At 42.5% G+C, this 17,203-nt stretch overlaps 1 protein-coding gene across 3 annotated transcripts in view; it reads right to left on the reverse strand.

Moving 5' to 3' along the window:
• Positions 1-17,203, reverse strand: part of PPM1A (protein phosphatase, Mg2+/Mn2+ dependent 1A) — a 69,598-nt gene that overhangs the window by 22,535 nt on the left and 29,860 nt on the right. For 2 of the 3 annotated variants that reach the window (XM_075330379.1, XM_075330381.1), the window contains exons 2-3: positions 7,531-8,386; positions 5,172-5,289 (exon numbers count right to left, since the gene is read on the reverse strand). In XM_075330379.1, coding sequence (XP_075186494.1) covers positions 5,172-5,289; positions 7,531-8,364 — 952 coding nt within the window. In that variant the 5' untranslated portion in view covers positions 8,365-8,386. Of the gene's footprint in view, positions 1-5,171; positions 5,290-7,530; positions 8,387-8,925; positions 9,136-17,203 lie in introns of those variants that run through there. The other variant, XM_075330380.1, reaches the window with a different exon arrangement.

Raw genomic sequence — 17,203 nt, forward strand, 5'->3', positions numbered from 1 at the left:
ACCAAAGTATGAAAAACTGGTTTATATTAAAAAGGGCCATGTTGGAAAGCAACTTTAAAGTACCACTCCAAAGTTTTTAATTTTATTTTCTTTTATTTCCTCCCTGGATAGGCATCAGTAACGTACAACCCCTATTTGTAGCAATATCTGTACTGGAGCCCATCATCTATTGTTTCTGGTACCACCCAGGTCCTTTTCTGCATCTTGTGAACGCGGCTCTGATACAAGTCAGTTTCTGAGAGCCTATAAACTCCTCGTTCTGAGTCTCAGACTTACATTTGAGAAGTGACTACTTGTCCGCTGAGTAAGCACTGCAGAAATCTGGCCAGTCACAACTCGTGTGACACCGGGAAGTATTTTACCACATGGGTACATGCATTACTGATGCCTATCCGGTTGTTAACACCCCCACAAAAAAAAACAAAAAAAAAAAAAACAAAAAAAAAACCAGTACTTAAAGTGCAGTACAAAGTCAGTATTTTTAGGTTTCATTTGTTTATAAAAACGCAAACAAAATTCCATAAAAAGATTAATAATGTGTAATGTTTTGCTGGTATGAGCATAAATTAGTAGTTATGGGCGAACAGTAAGTATCAGTGTCCGGATTATTAGTAACGAATCCCAAAGTACTTTGGCACAAGAGGTTAGTTATTAATGGCTAATAGCAGAATAGTCCTCGGTATTTGGTAAGCATTATCCGAACACGAATAATTACTATTCGCCCATCTCTATAAATTAGTATTCAAGCAGGAGACATCCCCCTCTAAATGCAGATTGAAGAAAAAAAAAATACATTTATAAAATTAGAGTCAAAATAAAATTGTAATTGAAAGAGAAGCCCCTATAAAACATGTTTTGTCCTCGGATCTTATAACTATGGTCACTGACAGAATCCACACCCATACATGCCATCTACTGATCTAGATTATTTTTTTCAGAAGGAACAGGTTATGCTTTTTTTTTTTTAAAAAAAAAAAACTGTTAAAGCATTGCCATAAAAAAAATAATAATGTGCACTGTATCACAATTACCAATGAAAGTCAGAAATGCGGTGCAGCCATCATTACATACTTGACATTCCCAGCCACGCTACATCCCTACAAAGAATTGCCTTGTACTCAGCAGGCACAGCCATGAGATTTGGATGAGGCAGGTAGTGACACAGGGTGGCGGAGAAATGTGAATTCTGCAGAAATATGGGATTGGAGCCCAGAGTCTATGGCTCTTCAGAATATCACCATCAATGTTATTTCACAAACTACTTTAATCTTGGACAACTCCTTTAAATTTACTATTGACCACTTATCCTCAGGATAGGCATCAATGTCTGATGGTCGGGGGTGCAACACTCGACCCCTCGCTAGCTGGAACTACTCAGTTGTGAACTGCACAGCTAACTATAGAGGCAGCAGTCTGGTACCACACATCCCCTAACATTTGAGTAAGGGTGGACGTGCAGTACACGGCCGCAGCTACTATACAGCCGACGGAGCTGTGTAGCTCTGCAACGGAGTAGTTCTGGCTAGCGTCAGTCCCAGGAACAGATGATCGGCCTGGGTAACGCTCCCCACCAGACATCGATAACCTATCCTAAGGAAATGTCAGTGATAAAGTCCCAGACAACCCCTTTAAAAGCGACGAAGCAACAGCGTTTAAAAAAGGTATGGTGGCGGCTCAGGGGCCTAAAAAATCATAACCGAAAAAAAAAAACAAAAAAAAAACAAAACCTCTGGTGGACAAATGAAATTAATATTTTTTTACTATATATCTTCCTGTTCTGTAATCTGCAAGTGGCCACCAGGACAGAGCAGACAAGAGACGTCACTATGCAAAGTTTGTAAGATTCTACAAATAAATGTAGTTTTTGGCTGCCCCTACCTTCTGGTGTAAAGGATTCTAATTAGGGATGATCGAATACTTCGATTAGTCGGCTTCACGAATATTTTCCGAATACCTTGCCGCTATTTGATGCACAATGTAAGTCTATGGGAAGCCCGAATAGTTGTTATTCGAGTGTCCCTTAGACTTGCATTGCGCATTGAATATTCGCAAATAGTCGAATAGCGACGAGGTAGTCGGAAAATATTCAAAATATTCGCAAAGCTGAATAATCGAAGTATTCAATCATCCCTAATTCTAATCAGTCTAGATTTTCCCGGAGCCGGGAACGCAGTCATGTGACCACAATTGTGCATTATGCATGTTCCTGGCCAGAACCAGACTAGTGGGTGCAGCGTTGCTCTATACAAGTGTATGGTGGGTGAGGCCGACTAGGCATGGCCATCTAGTGGGCGCAGTCTCGCTCAATACACATGTATAGCGTGAGGATTCATAAGTCTGCAGCCACAGAGTGACAATGTGACTGCAGACTTATTTTAGACAGGACAGCCCCTTTAAATCTGAGCTCTGACCGGTTGCTGTGGTTAAAGACTCCATTCTTTTGCAGACATTGTAGATCACAGCCCAGCTGTATCTATAGGTAGGAAGCGTCCATTACAACAAATAATCAAGCTTTTAATGAGAAAAACCATGTAGGTGTTCTTCCTCACAGCAAAGAGGATAACAACTATCCCTCTGTACAGGGTATCTAAAGAGCACGTGTGACCTGTCATAAAAACTATGGGACAAATCCATTTGCAAAAACATCTGACATGCAGGTTTTCAAGGGTTGATATACAGAGGAGAAAACTAATTAACATTGTGGGAATAACCCTTTACATTGAGTGTTTGGTGTAAGCCTAAACTGGAGTACTATGGAAATGCTGACAGGTACGTGCACACGCTAAGTATTCGCAGCAGAAACTTCTGCATCTTTTGGCAAGAAAAACACTGCTTAAAATATGTAACACTGCTACTCATCTTATCGCCCACATTCAAATGTCCTTAAAAATTGGTCAAAATGTAGGACTAGATCTGTGCACACTATTGCCTGGATGAAATCAAAACTTCCAGTTATACAGATTGCCTTAGTTTCACTCTGTGCTGGGGTTTCTCACTGAAGTTATGTTACAATGTGTGCACCTAACAAGACAATAGACAGAAGAAGAAAAAAACTGCTTCAAGACAGACAACATAGGAAGAGAATACCCATGCATTACCCATCATAACATATTGCCAGATTTTACACTGGTGTATAGGGGTTGCCTGAAAAAAAAACAAAAACCCCACAAAAAACAACCCCATCCATCTAATAAATAAACCTGGGTGAGAGCTGTAGCCGATCAATGGCCTAAGTGTTACACCAGTGAGGTCAGTGTTTAGCTGCAGCTGTCATATAGGACAATGGAGAAGTGAATGGAGCAGTGATGTGCCCAAACTAGTCTTATTATTTGGGGAATGCATATATGGGAGTCACAGGACCCCAGTCAGTCAACTGGTGGAGGTCGCAGTGTTTAATCCAGATGGTCCTAACAGATTTCACCTGTTCAGAGGATACGTGATAAAGGTGTTTTCCAGTTGAAACAAATTAAGCTCAAAGACAAAATGATCAAAAAACGTCAGGACCAGTAAAGGTTTCCCATCTCTATGTTCCAGTGGTTAACACTTTTTCCCCCTCAATATGTTTGGAGACATTGTATTCTGCAGTGCGAGTTGCAGTTTTTATAGGAACCATTATGGAGTGCATGTAACATATAGGGGGAGGGAAGAAAAGTCACTGACTTGTTTTTTTTACGACTTTCACAGACTTATACATTTACCAACTTTATTCTGTGATTGGCCATGATCGCACCCACACCCAGCGATACCAGATTTATATGTTTGGTAGTTTATTTTTCAAGAATAAAATACATTTTTGGGGCATAGGACATTATTCTGACCATTCAGTTTTTGGAAAGAGAGTAACAGAAAACCAGTATTCTAGCATAAAAATCCCCACAAAAAGCAATTAGCGCCCCTCCTACATACATCCCCTCCACAATCACACTGTTCCCCAAAGGTCAGCTAACAGCAAGATCCTCTTAAGTCACATTAGTTGGTTGGCTGCTTCAGACTTTTTTTTTTTTTAAAACATATATATAAATTTATTTTTTTTATTTAATTTATTTTATTTTTTTTACTTTTTTTCTCTCTCCAGGATATTTAAAGTTATACGAAGCAGCAGAAGGGCCAACCATCCAATGTGTATGTGGGCGCATACAGCCTATACCAACAGGTTATGCCAGGGGACAGAAGAATTGGGCAGTGGAAATTCAATCGCCCGATCCTTTTGCTCACCCGCATGGCAGAGACCTACTGTGCTCTCTGGAGAGTCTCTGCCAGAATCAAAGTGTGTGGGGAAAGTCTGGACAGAGAACTGCCATGACAGCCGGGTAACATGTATGGCCAACTGAGCTAAGTGTTGTCAGTAGGGGATATGGCCACTGTAACATTCAGTTGTCACAACATCGTTGCCTTATAAAAGTGTGTGCGGGGCTACAATAGCTGTCCATCCGGCGCTGTTGATTGAAAGAATTTGCCAGAGATGTAAACGGCCATGCTAGATGTCTAATGACCGTAAAGCGATAACGTCTCCGCCATGGGAATGCGCATCTTTGGAATGGTGAATAATTATGGGAAAACACACACACACACACACACACACAGCCGCTCTAACAGAACATGGTGTTTATCATTTAAATGGAGTGCAAATTCATATTAAACCAGACTAGAAAATGCTACTTCCTATGACATGCTTCTGTCACACTAAAAACTACACCTAGCTGTCCATTGCCAAGAGGAGGAACTTAGATATGCAATTATAAAACGTTTGCTAAGCTGACGACATTTAAGCATGCCACAGTGCTTAACAATGCTACGAGTTTAGAAAGTCCCAATGAGCAATGCCAAATTTTAACGCTTTAAAAATTAGGTCAATTTACAAAAAACTGTACAGAATTACATACTAGAACATAGGAAGTTGTTACCCACACTACTGCAGGTCACATAAGAAAACTGAGCCTTTTGTTTTATTCATAAAACTACTACGCATCTTTGGATTTGGACCCTTCCTGATAATTTTTTTTTTTCTCTAGGAAATAGTCAAATTTTCAAAAATGTAAGAAAGGTGTCAGTAGACAAAGCTCACATCATATAGATTGTGGTGAACTAAGACTGCCACATTTACATGGCACTTGAAGGCAAATTTAACAAATACTATTCATTAGGTTACTAATTTTGGTTAAATGATCCACCTTCTACTCTGCTTTCCAGGTACTTGTCCAATTCTGCTTCTCTTTTCACTGCCTCGGGTGATACTTTTGGAGCACTTGGAAAACAGATCAGTATGACACTCATGTTGTCCCGGCTTCCCTAGAATGGGAGATAAATATTAGTCAGACATCTTTACATTCAAGAAAACATATCAAAATGACATTTTTAAATTGCATAAGCTGTAACTAACGAGGGTGTTCTGAAGTTTCAAAGTTATTCCCTATCCAAAAAGACAAAAAAACCTTTCTCATCACTGGGATTGAACTACCGATCCTGAGAGCAGAGGTGCTGAACGGAGCAGAGGACAATCCTGCACAATGCCTCCAATCATTCTATAGGAGTGGTGATGCTCAGCCGAGTGCGGCCATTAAGAATGAATGGCGTGGTAGTGCGCATGATCGACCTCTGCAGGATTGGTTGGTCAGACGCCAGCATTCATAAACTTAAACCCTAAGCAGTAGATAGGGGATAACTTTTAAACTTGAGAAAACACATTTAAGAATTTTTTTTTAAGCTGGTTTGACTACATGAATATGGCCCTTCTGAGCATTTACAATACATTTTCAGTAAGGCTATGTGTCCACGGGAGCTCGTACCTGCGGATATATCCGCAGGTTTACCGCAGCAGCTCCCCGGATTCCAGCGGAATTGTTGCGGTAAACCTGCAGACATTCATGCGATTTACCGGCGGCAGTCCCGGCCTCTATCTCCATAGTGGAGCGCCGGGATTTCCGCCGGTAAATCCGCAGGAATAATTGACATGCACTTATGTGCGGTTGTGGGACATCTGCAGCATGTTCCGCAGCCGCACATTCCGCAGCATGGACACAGACACTCCCCCTGTTCCATAGGATAACATGGGGAGTGTCTGAACTCGCTAAAACCTGCGCATTTATCTAGAAAATCCAGATAAATCCGCAGGTTTTCCGCAGAAAAATCCGCGGGTACAGAGTCCCATGGGCACATAGCCTACCTGCTTTACCAATTATTACAAAAAAATAAAAAATACTATAAAGAATAAAATGATTTGACACTTTAGCTCCTCACTTTAAAACTACGGTTTCAAGATCTGAAAAATTAGCCCAAATTGAGATACCTGTTCTAATGACAAAAGGAGTTTCATCTACCATCTATGGGGAAAGTTCAAAAGCAAAAACTATAGTTTACTAATCATGGCTATTTTATCAATTTGGAGAAATTGCATTTTTTCGTATGTGTAATACACACCTGATATACAGTTGTATTCAGTTTGCATTCATTTGGAGATCATTTTGCTAAGGACAAGTTGGAAGACTATAATATATCTATCTGCATCGCCCTCACCTTTGCCCTTTTGAACATTCATAAAGTTGATATCCCTTTTGGTGTATGGCCCCAAACACATCATACAAAAGTCAGCTGTACTGCCGACTTCGGCAAATTGTCCAACCAACTAATGTTTAAAGGGAGGAATCCCGTCCATCCCCCAACAGATGATGCCAGGGTACAGAAGGATTTCAACGGCCAATCCTCTGAGTCTGGCAGTCTCATAGCAAACACAGGAAAGCTCAGTTCCTGAGGATGGGGGGGGGGGGGCTAGCTTAAACGTATTATAAAGATATTAGACTAGATTTACATCTAGGAGTATTTAGCAGGTTTCATTTTGGACAGTTTTCTAGTCACAGAAGCCTGTGAGTGTGGTACAGTATCCCTCTGTTTGGTATACAGAAAAATGCATCTGACGTATGCCAGCAATGTAGTTTATAAAACTGTGCCTAACTTATACAGATGGGGCTTCGTACCGGCCGTATCTGTACTCTGCATATGGATGGTCCACAACTAAACATCAAACCCTGACTACATCAGGCTCCATTCTTTCTAGCAAAAATTAGTCACATTGCCCTTGGGCCTTGCAAAATTATTCTCTGCTTGTTCCCCAACTTCCCAGCAGTGATCCAGATCACCATTTGTTGCATGCAGTATTTTTGTTTTAACCATTATGTAGTGCCCCGATCCACTAATCGGCATAGGGGAATGTTAGTGGTGAAATTTAATGTTGGAGTATTGCAAAAGAAAAAAAAATAAATGCAAATAGATCAAGAAATATAATGCACAAAAAAAAAAAAATAAATAAATAATTATCAGTAACAGGGAGGACCAGTGACCGCACAGAAATTAAATTGTAATTTTAATCCTATTTTTGTTATGGACATTTTGATATCTTGGAAAATCCTGTTGCGATTGAAGGCCCTTATCTGCACTTGCATGGGGTAAGGCGACTCTAGTTTTGAATAAACATTGCATAAGCCGACAAATATCACATTACCAAACGTGACATGGAACCATGTTTACATACAATACCTTGTACAAGCAGGTGTCAACTATTTCATTGCATACTTTTTCAAGGTCATCAGTAACTTCAAGTCTGGATCTTACAAAATCGCACAACTCTTCATTTCCCATGACATCCCATATTCCGTCACAAGCAAGAATTATGAACTGGTCATCTTCTTCTGATCGCTCAATTTCATAAACTTCGGGCTCGGGTGAAACAAGCTGCTCTGTAGGGCCTTTTCCGTGGACACATTTGTAGTCAAAGTCACCTAGAGCCCTTGATACCGCAAGAGACCCATTTACACGTTGAATCATTACAGAGCCACCTGCATTCTGAATACGCTCCTTTTCAAGGGGATTACTTGGTTTGTGATCTTGTGTAAAGAAATGAACTTTCTTGCTTCTACAAAGTAAGCCTCTGGAGTCTCCACAGTTGATAAAATAAATGTGATGTGGCGAGAGCATAACACCCACAGCTGTTGACCCACTTCTATCAGCACCATGTTTCTTCTCAGAAATAACTCTCATGTGTTCATCAATCTGAAGAAAACCTGTTCTGATCCCACTTTTTACACTTTCCACAGACAGCTGTCCATCAGTCCCTTTGAAGTCTTGGTTGCTTGTAATGTGATCAAGCAAATGCTCGCAGCAGTATTTGGCAACCTGGGAACCAGCATGACCATCATATACAGCAAAGAAAGACCATCCGTCAAGTCCGTTTGGCAAACCAATCACAGCTGTATGTGCATCTTCCATTTCAACCCGCCAACCTTGCATGCTACTTAGCCCATAGCGCAATCCATTTCCATGCCCCTGGGCATTATGTTTTTCCATCTTTGGCTTGTCTAAAAACGCCCCCATTGTCTTTCAATTTTATGTAGTTCTGTAAAAGAAAAGAAAATTAAGGGGAAGAAAAAAAAAAGTTCAATTGTTCATAATTATACTCAAATGTATCAACATAAATACAACTCTAGTAATACAGCAAATACCAAAAAACAGTCCACAGTAGTCACAATCAGAGTAGCTGGACCAATTTACGGAGCTAGAGAGAAAAACTCATAGACATAAAACATAACTTTTAATTCATCAGAAGAATAAAAGTGAATTGAACATTCACAGGTGAGAATAAAAAACCAAGGTTGCCAATGGTCCAGTGATTCAGACCATATCAGGCTGGGGATACACAAGGCCCCTAAGTACAAGTTATCTCAGCTCGGTTCAAAGGAAGGTGAGTTGAACACAAAACTCCTTCTAGCCCACCAACCCGCTGAGGCAACAGTCACACTAGTATACACACAGTTAATAACTACAATAAAGATCCCCTATAGATGCATGGGGAATTTCATCAGTGTGTCACAGGTAGTAAAATACTGGTACCTAAATAGGCCATATAAGTCCCAAACCATATGGGAACGGTCTTACCAGGTCCAGGAAAATATCAGGCATATAATCAGGGTACCGGCTCCAGTGGGGGGCTGCCAATCAGCGCATCAAAATTCCAAACGTGCCAGGAAACCCATATCAGGCATTAAAGATGGACGTTCCCACTCCCAACGTTTCACCAATAGATCATCAGGGGAGTCCAAGTGGGATATCAAAAAGGGCTGTTGCTAAGTGCCATCATATCGCAACAGTCCAAGGATGCCCAGGTCACTAAAGGACAAAAGAAAGCAAGGGATAAGCCCTGGAAACTACCTGCCAGGCCACCGTCATGCCCCTTGATTCAGAAACTCACCGCTCTGTGGCGTATATCCAGACCTATTTCAAATTGCCGCGCTCGGCACCCAGACGGACGCTCCATATATAGCCCGGCGCATGCGCAATAAGGTCCGAGAGTTATGACGCGCACTCCCAGAGTGCCGCTGGACCGGAAGCGCCGCGTCACACTCAGCCGCGTCACCAGAAGAGACACGGCAACCACTGCCTGGTGTCGTCATATCCAGGTGGGTGGCACGCAAGCTACCGTCCCACAGTAATGCAAATGGCGTAACCATAGCAATGTGGGCGTCATTAGTGATAGCCGCAAAACATAGTAAATAACGGGCATGGAGGTACAAGACCTCAAACATGCCTGGTATCAATCAGTATAGTCATTGGTCAGGCGTTTATATCAAAAAGGTCATAGGCAAATGTAGCCACCAGGAAGTTTATCAGGACACACAAATGCATGTATGCTGCTCATATCAAATTTGCTGGGGACCACGATTATTAAAAAAAGGGGACAACCCCAAAAAATACCTACACAGCCCCATTGATGCTAGACCAAACCAGCATCACAATACACTGAGGCATCATCCCAGGAGGTGATCAAAAAGGAGGGCGAAACCAGGGGGGGCCAGAAAACGTCGGCGGGAAAAAAGGTGGGGAAAGGGGGGTTATGTTATCTAAAGTGCATTCTATGGACTGTCCCTACCAAAAGCAGTATGTCCCTACCTAACATGTGGGGGTCGGCACCCTAAAAGTCCTGCGCTTGTGGTGCCCCCACTCGGGCGTCGACTAGCCCTCCTAGTATATGACCTACTTCTAAGGTGCTCCTAAAAAAGGGGTAAAAGAAAGGGATTCATTTAATCCCGCCGGAGCCACGGTATCCAGGCTAAAGATCCAGAAGCATTCCTTCTGGAGGATGGCCTTATCCCAGTTACCACCACGTAGGGGAGGATGAATCAGATCAATGCCCATTATTTTGAGGCTTCCCAAGTCACCATTATGAAAGTTGTTAAAATGTCTCGCCACCGGTGTGTCGTTTTTCTTAATGATGTCATTCTTGTGTTCCCCCACTCTGCGTCTCAATTCCCTAATGGTCTTACCCACGTACAATTTACCGCACCCACAGCTGACCCTGTAGACCACCCCTTTTGACTTACATGTTATGAGTGATCTCACGGAGAATGTTTTATTGCCCTTGGAGTTAGTGAATTCTTTCCCTTCCTCCACAAACCTGCAGTTTATACAGTCGTGGCATTTGAAACAACCCTTTGCACCACTCTTAGTCATTATTGGCCTTTTCCTGAAAATGACTATGTACCAGTCTATCGCCTATAGACTTAGCCTTTCGATAAGTGATGGAAGGGTGGCTAGAAAGATGTTTGTCAACTGTGGGGTCCATGTGTAAAATAGGCCAATACTTGGACAGTATTCTCCGCAGGTCCATTGCACCATTGTTAAATGTTGTGATGAATCTAGAAACATCACTGGTGGTCACATTACTAAGATTGGGATTTAATAGACTACCTCGGTCCAAATTGCGTGTTGATTTGTACGCCTCTTTAATCACCTCCTCCGGATATCCTCTCTCTCTCAGGCGTCCCTTCAGGTCCGCCGCTTGTATCAAAAAAGTGGCATCATCGGAACAATTCCTCCGCATCCTTACAAATTGTCCCTTAGGGATCCCCCTCTTTAAAGGAACAGGATGAGCACTCTCCCATTTTAGCAAGGAGTTAGATGAAGTAGCCTTCCTGTAGGTGGTTGTTTTTAGACGACCCTCCGGTCCCTTCTCCACCAAGACGTCAAGGAAGGCCAATTTATCTCCACCCACTTCACTGGTGAAGTGCAGACCAATATTGTTGTTATTCAGTTTGGTCATAAAGGCGTGAAAGTCCATCTCCGATCCCTTCCAGATCACGAAGACGTCGTCAATGTATCTAACCCACAGGACGACGTCTTCGGTATCGATGGACCCGCCAAAGACCACCTTCTCCTCCCACCAGCCCAGGAGGAGGTTAGCATACGATGGGGCACAACAAGTCCCCATCGCAGTCCCCCTGAGCTGATGGAAGAACCTCCCACCAAAGGTAAACACATTCTTAGTGAGGCAGAAGGTAAGGGCCTTAATGACGAATTCGTTGTGTTGGGTATACTGGCTCCCTCTAGTACCGAGGAAGGATTTCACCGCCTCCACTCCAGCCTCATGGGGTATCGAGGAATACAAGGCCTCCACGTCAATGCTGCACAACAGCATACCATCCTCCAAAAAGATGTCGTCGATTCTGCGTAGGAAATCAGTTGTATCCCTTAGATATGAGTTAAGGGAAAGCACGAAGGGTCTCAAAATCCTGTCCACGTAAATACTCAGTTTCTCTGTTATACTGCCTATACCAGACACGATCGGGCGGCCTCTTAAGGGATTACAGCCCTTGTGTATTTTAGGTAAAATGTAAAACGTCGCCATTACTGGAAAAGCAGGTAACAAGTAATCAAATTCATTTTTGTCCAAGATGTTTAAATCCAAGGCTTCGGATAACATGTATTTTAGTTCATTCTTGAAGCCTACAATCGGACTAGAGTCTAATTTAGCATAACATGCCTCATCATTAAGAATGTCGAGGCAGATGTTCTTATAATCATTGGAGTCCAGTATCACCACGTTGCCCCCTTTGTCGGAGGGCTTTATGGTGATACTGGGATCCTTTTCCAGACTCTGTAAACTGAGCATTTCAGATCGTGACAGATTATATTGACCCCTTCGTGTTCCTGTGTGATTTTTAATATCCTCTGTAACCAGATTAACAAAGACATCTATGGCGTCAATCTCCGCCACTGTTGGAGGCATTTTCGTACTTTTGTTTTTAAGAGTGGTGAACGGTCCTACCCCTAGGTCATTAGGGTTCATATCACTCAAATGGTACAGTAGTCTAACGTCCTGTATTAGATCTTCCGGGATCCCTAGTTCTGCTGATGTTCTCTCAGTTTGTCTCACAAAAAACTTTTTCCATTTAAGACCTCTGGCAAAGAGGTTCAAATCCTTAATTGCTGTGAATTTGTCAAAATCAGTGGTAGGAACGAATGATAAACCTTTATTCAAGACAAGTAGCTCCGTATTATTAAGGGGTCTAGAAGACAGATTTATCACCTGAGGTGCTCCAGCCTTCATAGAGGGTTTAGTTGACCCTTGCTCCTCAGGTGATATTGGTTGTCTAAAAAACCTCCTCGGCCAAAATTATGACCAGCTCCCCTAAAATTAGATCTGCCTCTCCCTCTCTGTCTCTTGTACTGTTGTTGGGGTCTAAATAAATTGCCCCTAGTGTCAGTATCAGAAAGTTCAGCGTCAGTTGATGAAAGATCTGTCTCACTCTGTCTAGTCGTTCGATTACCGGATGGAAGATAAACCCTATTGTCCTTAAAGTCCTGAAGATCCCTGATATAGAACTTATGTTTCCTTTCTTTTAATTTATACTGAAATTTTTCTATCACACCTTGCAAGACTAGTTCTTTATTTGTAAACTCGACCTCGCTAGAAAATTTGCGTGTTATATCAATATGTTCTTTCAGGGAATCTTCAAGGATGGACAAATTCTTCCTCTCTTCCTCTAACAGTAATCTCATGAGCCTAAGGGAACTCTCAGTGGCCTCTTTCTCCCACTTTGTGACAAATTCAGTGTTTTTGTGACGGTAACCAGGCTGTAAGGTTATCCTTAAATGTCTAGGGACAATTTTGTCCTTAAGATAATTTCTAATGATTGGACTTCCCACCAGGATACCACCCGTTCCTTGTATACCCTGGTCAGGTCTTTAAAAGCACCACTCAGGGTAGGTGTATATCGTTTAAGTGTCAGATTTTTTTCGGAAAAAACATCCTTGGCCTCAGAGGCCCATTGCCTAGTATCAATCTCAGATGACAGAAAACCTGCCATAGACAACTGTAGTTAAAGTAGTAATACAGCAAATACCAAAAAACAGTCCACAGTAGTCACAATCAGAGTAGCTGGACCAATTTACGGAGCTAGAGAGAAAAACTCATAGACATAAAACATAACTTTTAATTCATCAGAAGAATAAAAGTGAATTGAACATTCACAGGTGAGAATAAAAAACCAAGGTTGCCAATGGTCCAGTGATTCAGACCATATCAGGCTGGGGATACACAAGGCCCCTAAGTACAAGTTATCTCAGCTCGGTTCAAAGGAAGGTGAGTTGAACACAAAACTCCTTCTAGCCCACCAACCCGCTGAGGCAACAGTCACACTAGTATACACACAGTTAATAACTACAATAAAGATCCCCTATAGATGCATGGGGAATTTCATCAGTGTGTCACAGGTAGTAAAATACTGGTACCTAAATAGGCCATATAAGTCCCAAACCATATGGGAACGGTCTTACCAGGTCCAGGAAAATATCAGGCATATAATCAGGGTACCGGCTCCAGTGGGGGGCTGCCAATCAGCGCATCAAAATTCCAAACGTGCCAGGAAACCCATATCAGGCATTAAAGATGGACGTTCCCACTCCCAACGTTTCACCAATAGATCATCAGGGGAGTCCAAGTGGGATATCAAAAAGGGCTGTTGCTAAGTGCCATCATATCGCAACAGTCCAAGGATGCCCAGGTCACTAAAGGACAAAAGAAAGCAAGGGATAAGCCCTGGAAACTACCTGCCAGGCCACCGTCATGCCCCTTGATTCAGAAACTCACCGCTCTGTGGCGTATATCCAGACCTATTTCAAATTGCCGCGCTCGGCACCCAGACGGACGCTCCATATATAGCCCGGCGCATGCGCAATAAGGTCCGAGAGTTATGACGCGCACTCCCAGAGTGCCGCTGGACCGGAAGCGGCAAAATTGTCCCTAGACATTTAAGGATAACCTTACAGCCTGGTTACCGTCACAAAAACACTGAATTTGTCACAAAGTGGGAGAAAGAGGCCACTGAGAGTTCCCTTAGGCTCATGAGATTACTGTTAGAGGAAGAGAGGAAGAATTTGTCCATCCTTGAAGATTCCCTGAAAGAACATATTGATATAACACGCAAATTTTCTAGCGAGGTCGAGTTTACAAATAAAGAACTAGTCTTGCAAGGTGTGATAGAAAAATTTCAGTATAAATTAAAAGAAAGGAAACACAAGTTCTATATCAGGGATCTTCAGGACTTTAAGGACAATAGGGTTTATCTTCCATCCGGTAATCGAACGACTAGACAGAGTGAGACAGATCTTTCATCAACTGACGCTGAACTTTCTGATACTGACACTAGGGGCAATTTATTTAGACCCCAACAACAGTACAAGAGACAGAGAGGGAGAGGCAGATCTAATTTTAGGGGAGCTGGTCATAATTTTGGCCGAGGAGGTTTTTTAGACAACCAATATCACCTGAGGAGCAAGGGTCAACTAAACCCTCTATGAAGGCTGGAGCACCTCAGGTGATAAATCTGTCTTCTAGACCCCTTAATAATACGGAGCTACTTGTCTTGAATAAAGGTTTATCATTCGTTCCTACCACTGATTTTGACAAATTCACAGCAATTAAGGATTTGAACCTCTTTGCCAGAGGTCTTAAATGGAAAAAGTTTTTTGTGAGACAAACTGAGAGAACATCAGCAGAACTAGGGATCCCGGAAGATCTAATACAGGACGTTAGACTACTGTACCATTTGAGTGATATGAACCCTAATGACCTAGGGGTAGGACCGTTCACCACTCTTAAAAACAAAAGTACGAAAATGCCTCCAACAGTGGCGGAGATTGACGCCATAGATGTCTTTGTTAATCTGGTTACAGAGGATATTAAAAATCACACAGGAACACGAAGGGGTCAATATAATCTGTCACGATCTGAAATGCTCAGTTTACAGAGTCTGGAAAAGGATCCCAGTATCACCATAAAGCCCTCCGACAAAGGGGGCAACGTGGTGATACTGGACTCCAATGATTATAAGAACATCTGCCTCGACATTCTTAATGATGAGGCATGTTATGCTAAATTAGACTCTAGTCCGATTGTAGGCTTCAAGAATGAACTAAAATACATGTTATCCGAAGCCTTGGATTTAAACATCTTGGACAAAAATGAATTTGATTACTTGTTACCTGCTTTTCCAGTAATGGCGACGTTTTACATTTTACCTAAAATACACAAGGGCTGTAATCCCTTAAGAGGCCGCCCGATCGTGTCTGGTATAGGCAGTATAACAGAGAAACTGAGTATTTACGTGGACAGGATTTTGAGACCCTTCGTGCTTTCCCTTAACTCATATCTAAGGGATACAACTGATTTCCTACGCAGAATCGACGACATCTTTTTGGAGGATGGTATGCTGTTGTGCAGCATTGACGTGGAGGCCTTGTATTCCTCGATACCCCATGAGGCTGGAGTGGAGGCGGTGAAATCCTTCCTCGGTACTAGAGGGAGCCAGTATACCCAACACAACGAATTCGTCATTAAGGCCCTTACCTTCTGCCTCACTAAGAATGTGTTTACCTTTGGTGGGAGGTTCTTCCATCAGCTCAGGGGGACTGCGATGGGGACTTGTTGTGCCCCATCGTATGCTAACCTCCTCCTGGGCTGGTTACAGAGGATATTAAAAATCACACTGGTTTTTTATTCTCACCTGTGAATGTTCAATTCACTTTTATTCTTCTGATGAATTAAAAGTTATGTTTTATGTCTATGAGTTTTTCTCTCTAGCTCCGTAAATTGGTCCAGCTACTCTGATGATAAATACAACTCTAACATGAGTATAACCGTTAAGGCCTAGGACATAGTATGCATCTCCTAGCAAGAAAAAAAAAACAAAAAATACACAAAACTTAACCGCCACATCTTGGACACAGACATCTCAATGAGGAGCTCCGCTTTCAGGTTTGTGGCTAATACGCAAAACTTGCATGCTAGTTCTCATTCATGTACATACAGTGCCTACAAGTAGTATTCAACCCCCTGCAGATTTAGCAGGTTTACACATTCGGAATTAACTTGGCATTGTGACATTTGGACTGTAGATCAGCCTGGAAGTGTGAAATGCAGCAAAAAAGAATGTTATTTCTTTTTTTATAAATTGTGAAAAGTTTATTCAGAGGGTCATTTATTATTCAACCCCTCAAACCACAAGAATTCTGTTTGGTTCCCCTAAAATATTAAGAAGTATTTCAGGCACAAAGAACAATGAGCTTCACATGTTTGGATTAATTAGCTCTTTTTCCAGCCTTTTCTGACTAATTAAGACCCTCCCCAAACTTGTGAACAGCACTCAAACTTGGTCAACATGGTAAAGACAAAGGAGCATTCCAAGGCCATCAGAGACAAGATCGTGGAGGGTCACAAGGCTGGCAAGGGGTACAAAACCCTTTCCAAGGAGTTGGGCCTACTTGTCTCCACTGTTGGGAGCATCATCCGGAAGTGGAAGGCTTATGGAACTACTGTTAGCCTTCCACGGCCTGGACAGCCTTTGAAAGTTTCCACCCGTGCCGAGGCCAGGCTTGTCCGAAGAGTCAAGGCTAACCCAAGGACAACAAGGAAGGAGCTCCGGGAAGATCTCATGGCAGTGGGGACATTGGTTTCAGTCAATACCATAAGTAACGTATTCCACCGCAATGGTCTCCGTTCCAGACGAGCCCGTAAGGTACCTTTACTTTCAAAGCATCATGTCAAGGCTCGTCTACAGTTTGCTCATGATCACTTGGAGGACTCTGAGACAGACTGATTCAAGGTTCTCTGGTCTGATGAGACCAAGATCGAGATCTTTGGTGCCAACCACACATGTGACGTTTGGAGACTGGATGGCACTGCATACGACCCCAAGAATACCATCCCTACAGTCAAGCATGGTGGTGGCAGCATCATGCTGTGGGGCTGTTTCTCAGCCAAGGGGCCTGGCCATCTGGTACGCATCCATGGGAAGATGGATAGCATGGCCTACCTGGAGATTTTGGCCAAGAACCTCCGCTCCTCCATCAAGGATCTTAAGATGGGTCGTCATTTCAT

This window comes from Anomaloglossus baeobatrachus, chromosome 12, assembly GCF_048569485.1.
Source record: "Anomaloglossus baeobatrachus isolate aAnoBae1 chromosome 12, aAnoBae1.hap1, whole genome shotgun sequence".
Lineage (NCBI taxonomy): Eukaryota > Metazoa > Chordata > Amphibia > Anura > Aromobatidae > Anomaloglossus > Anomaloglossus baeobatrachus.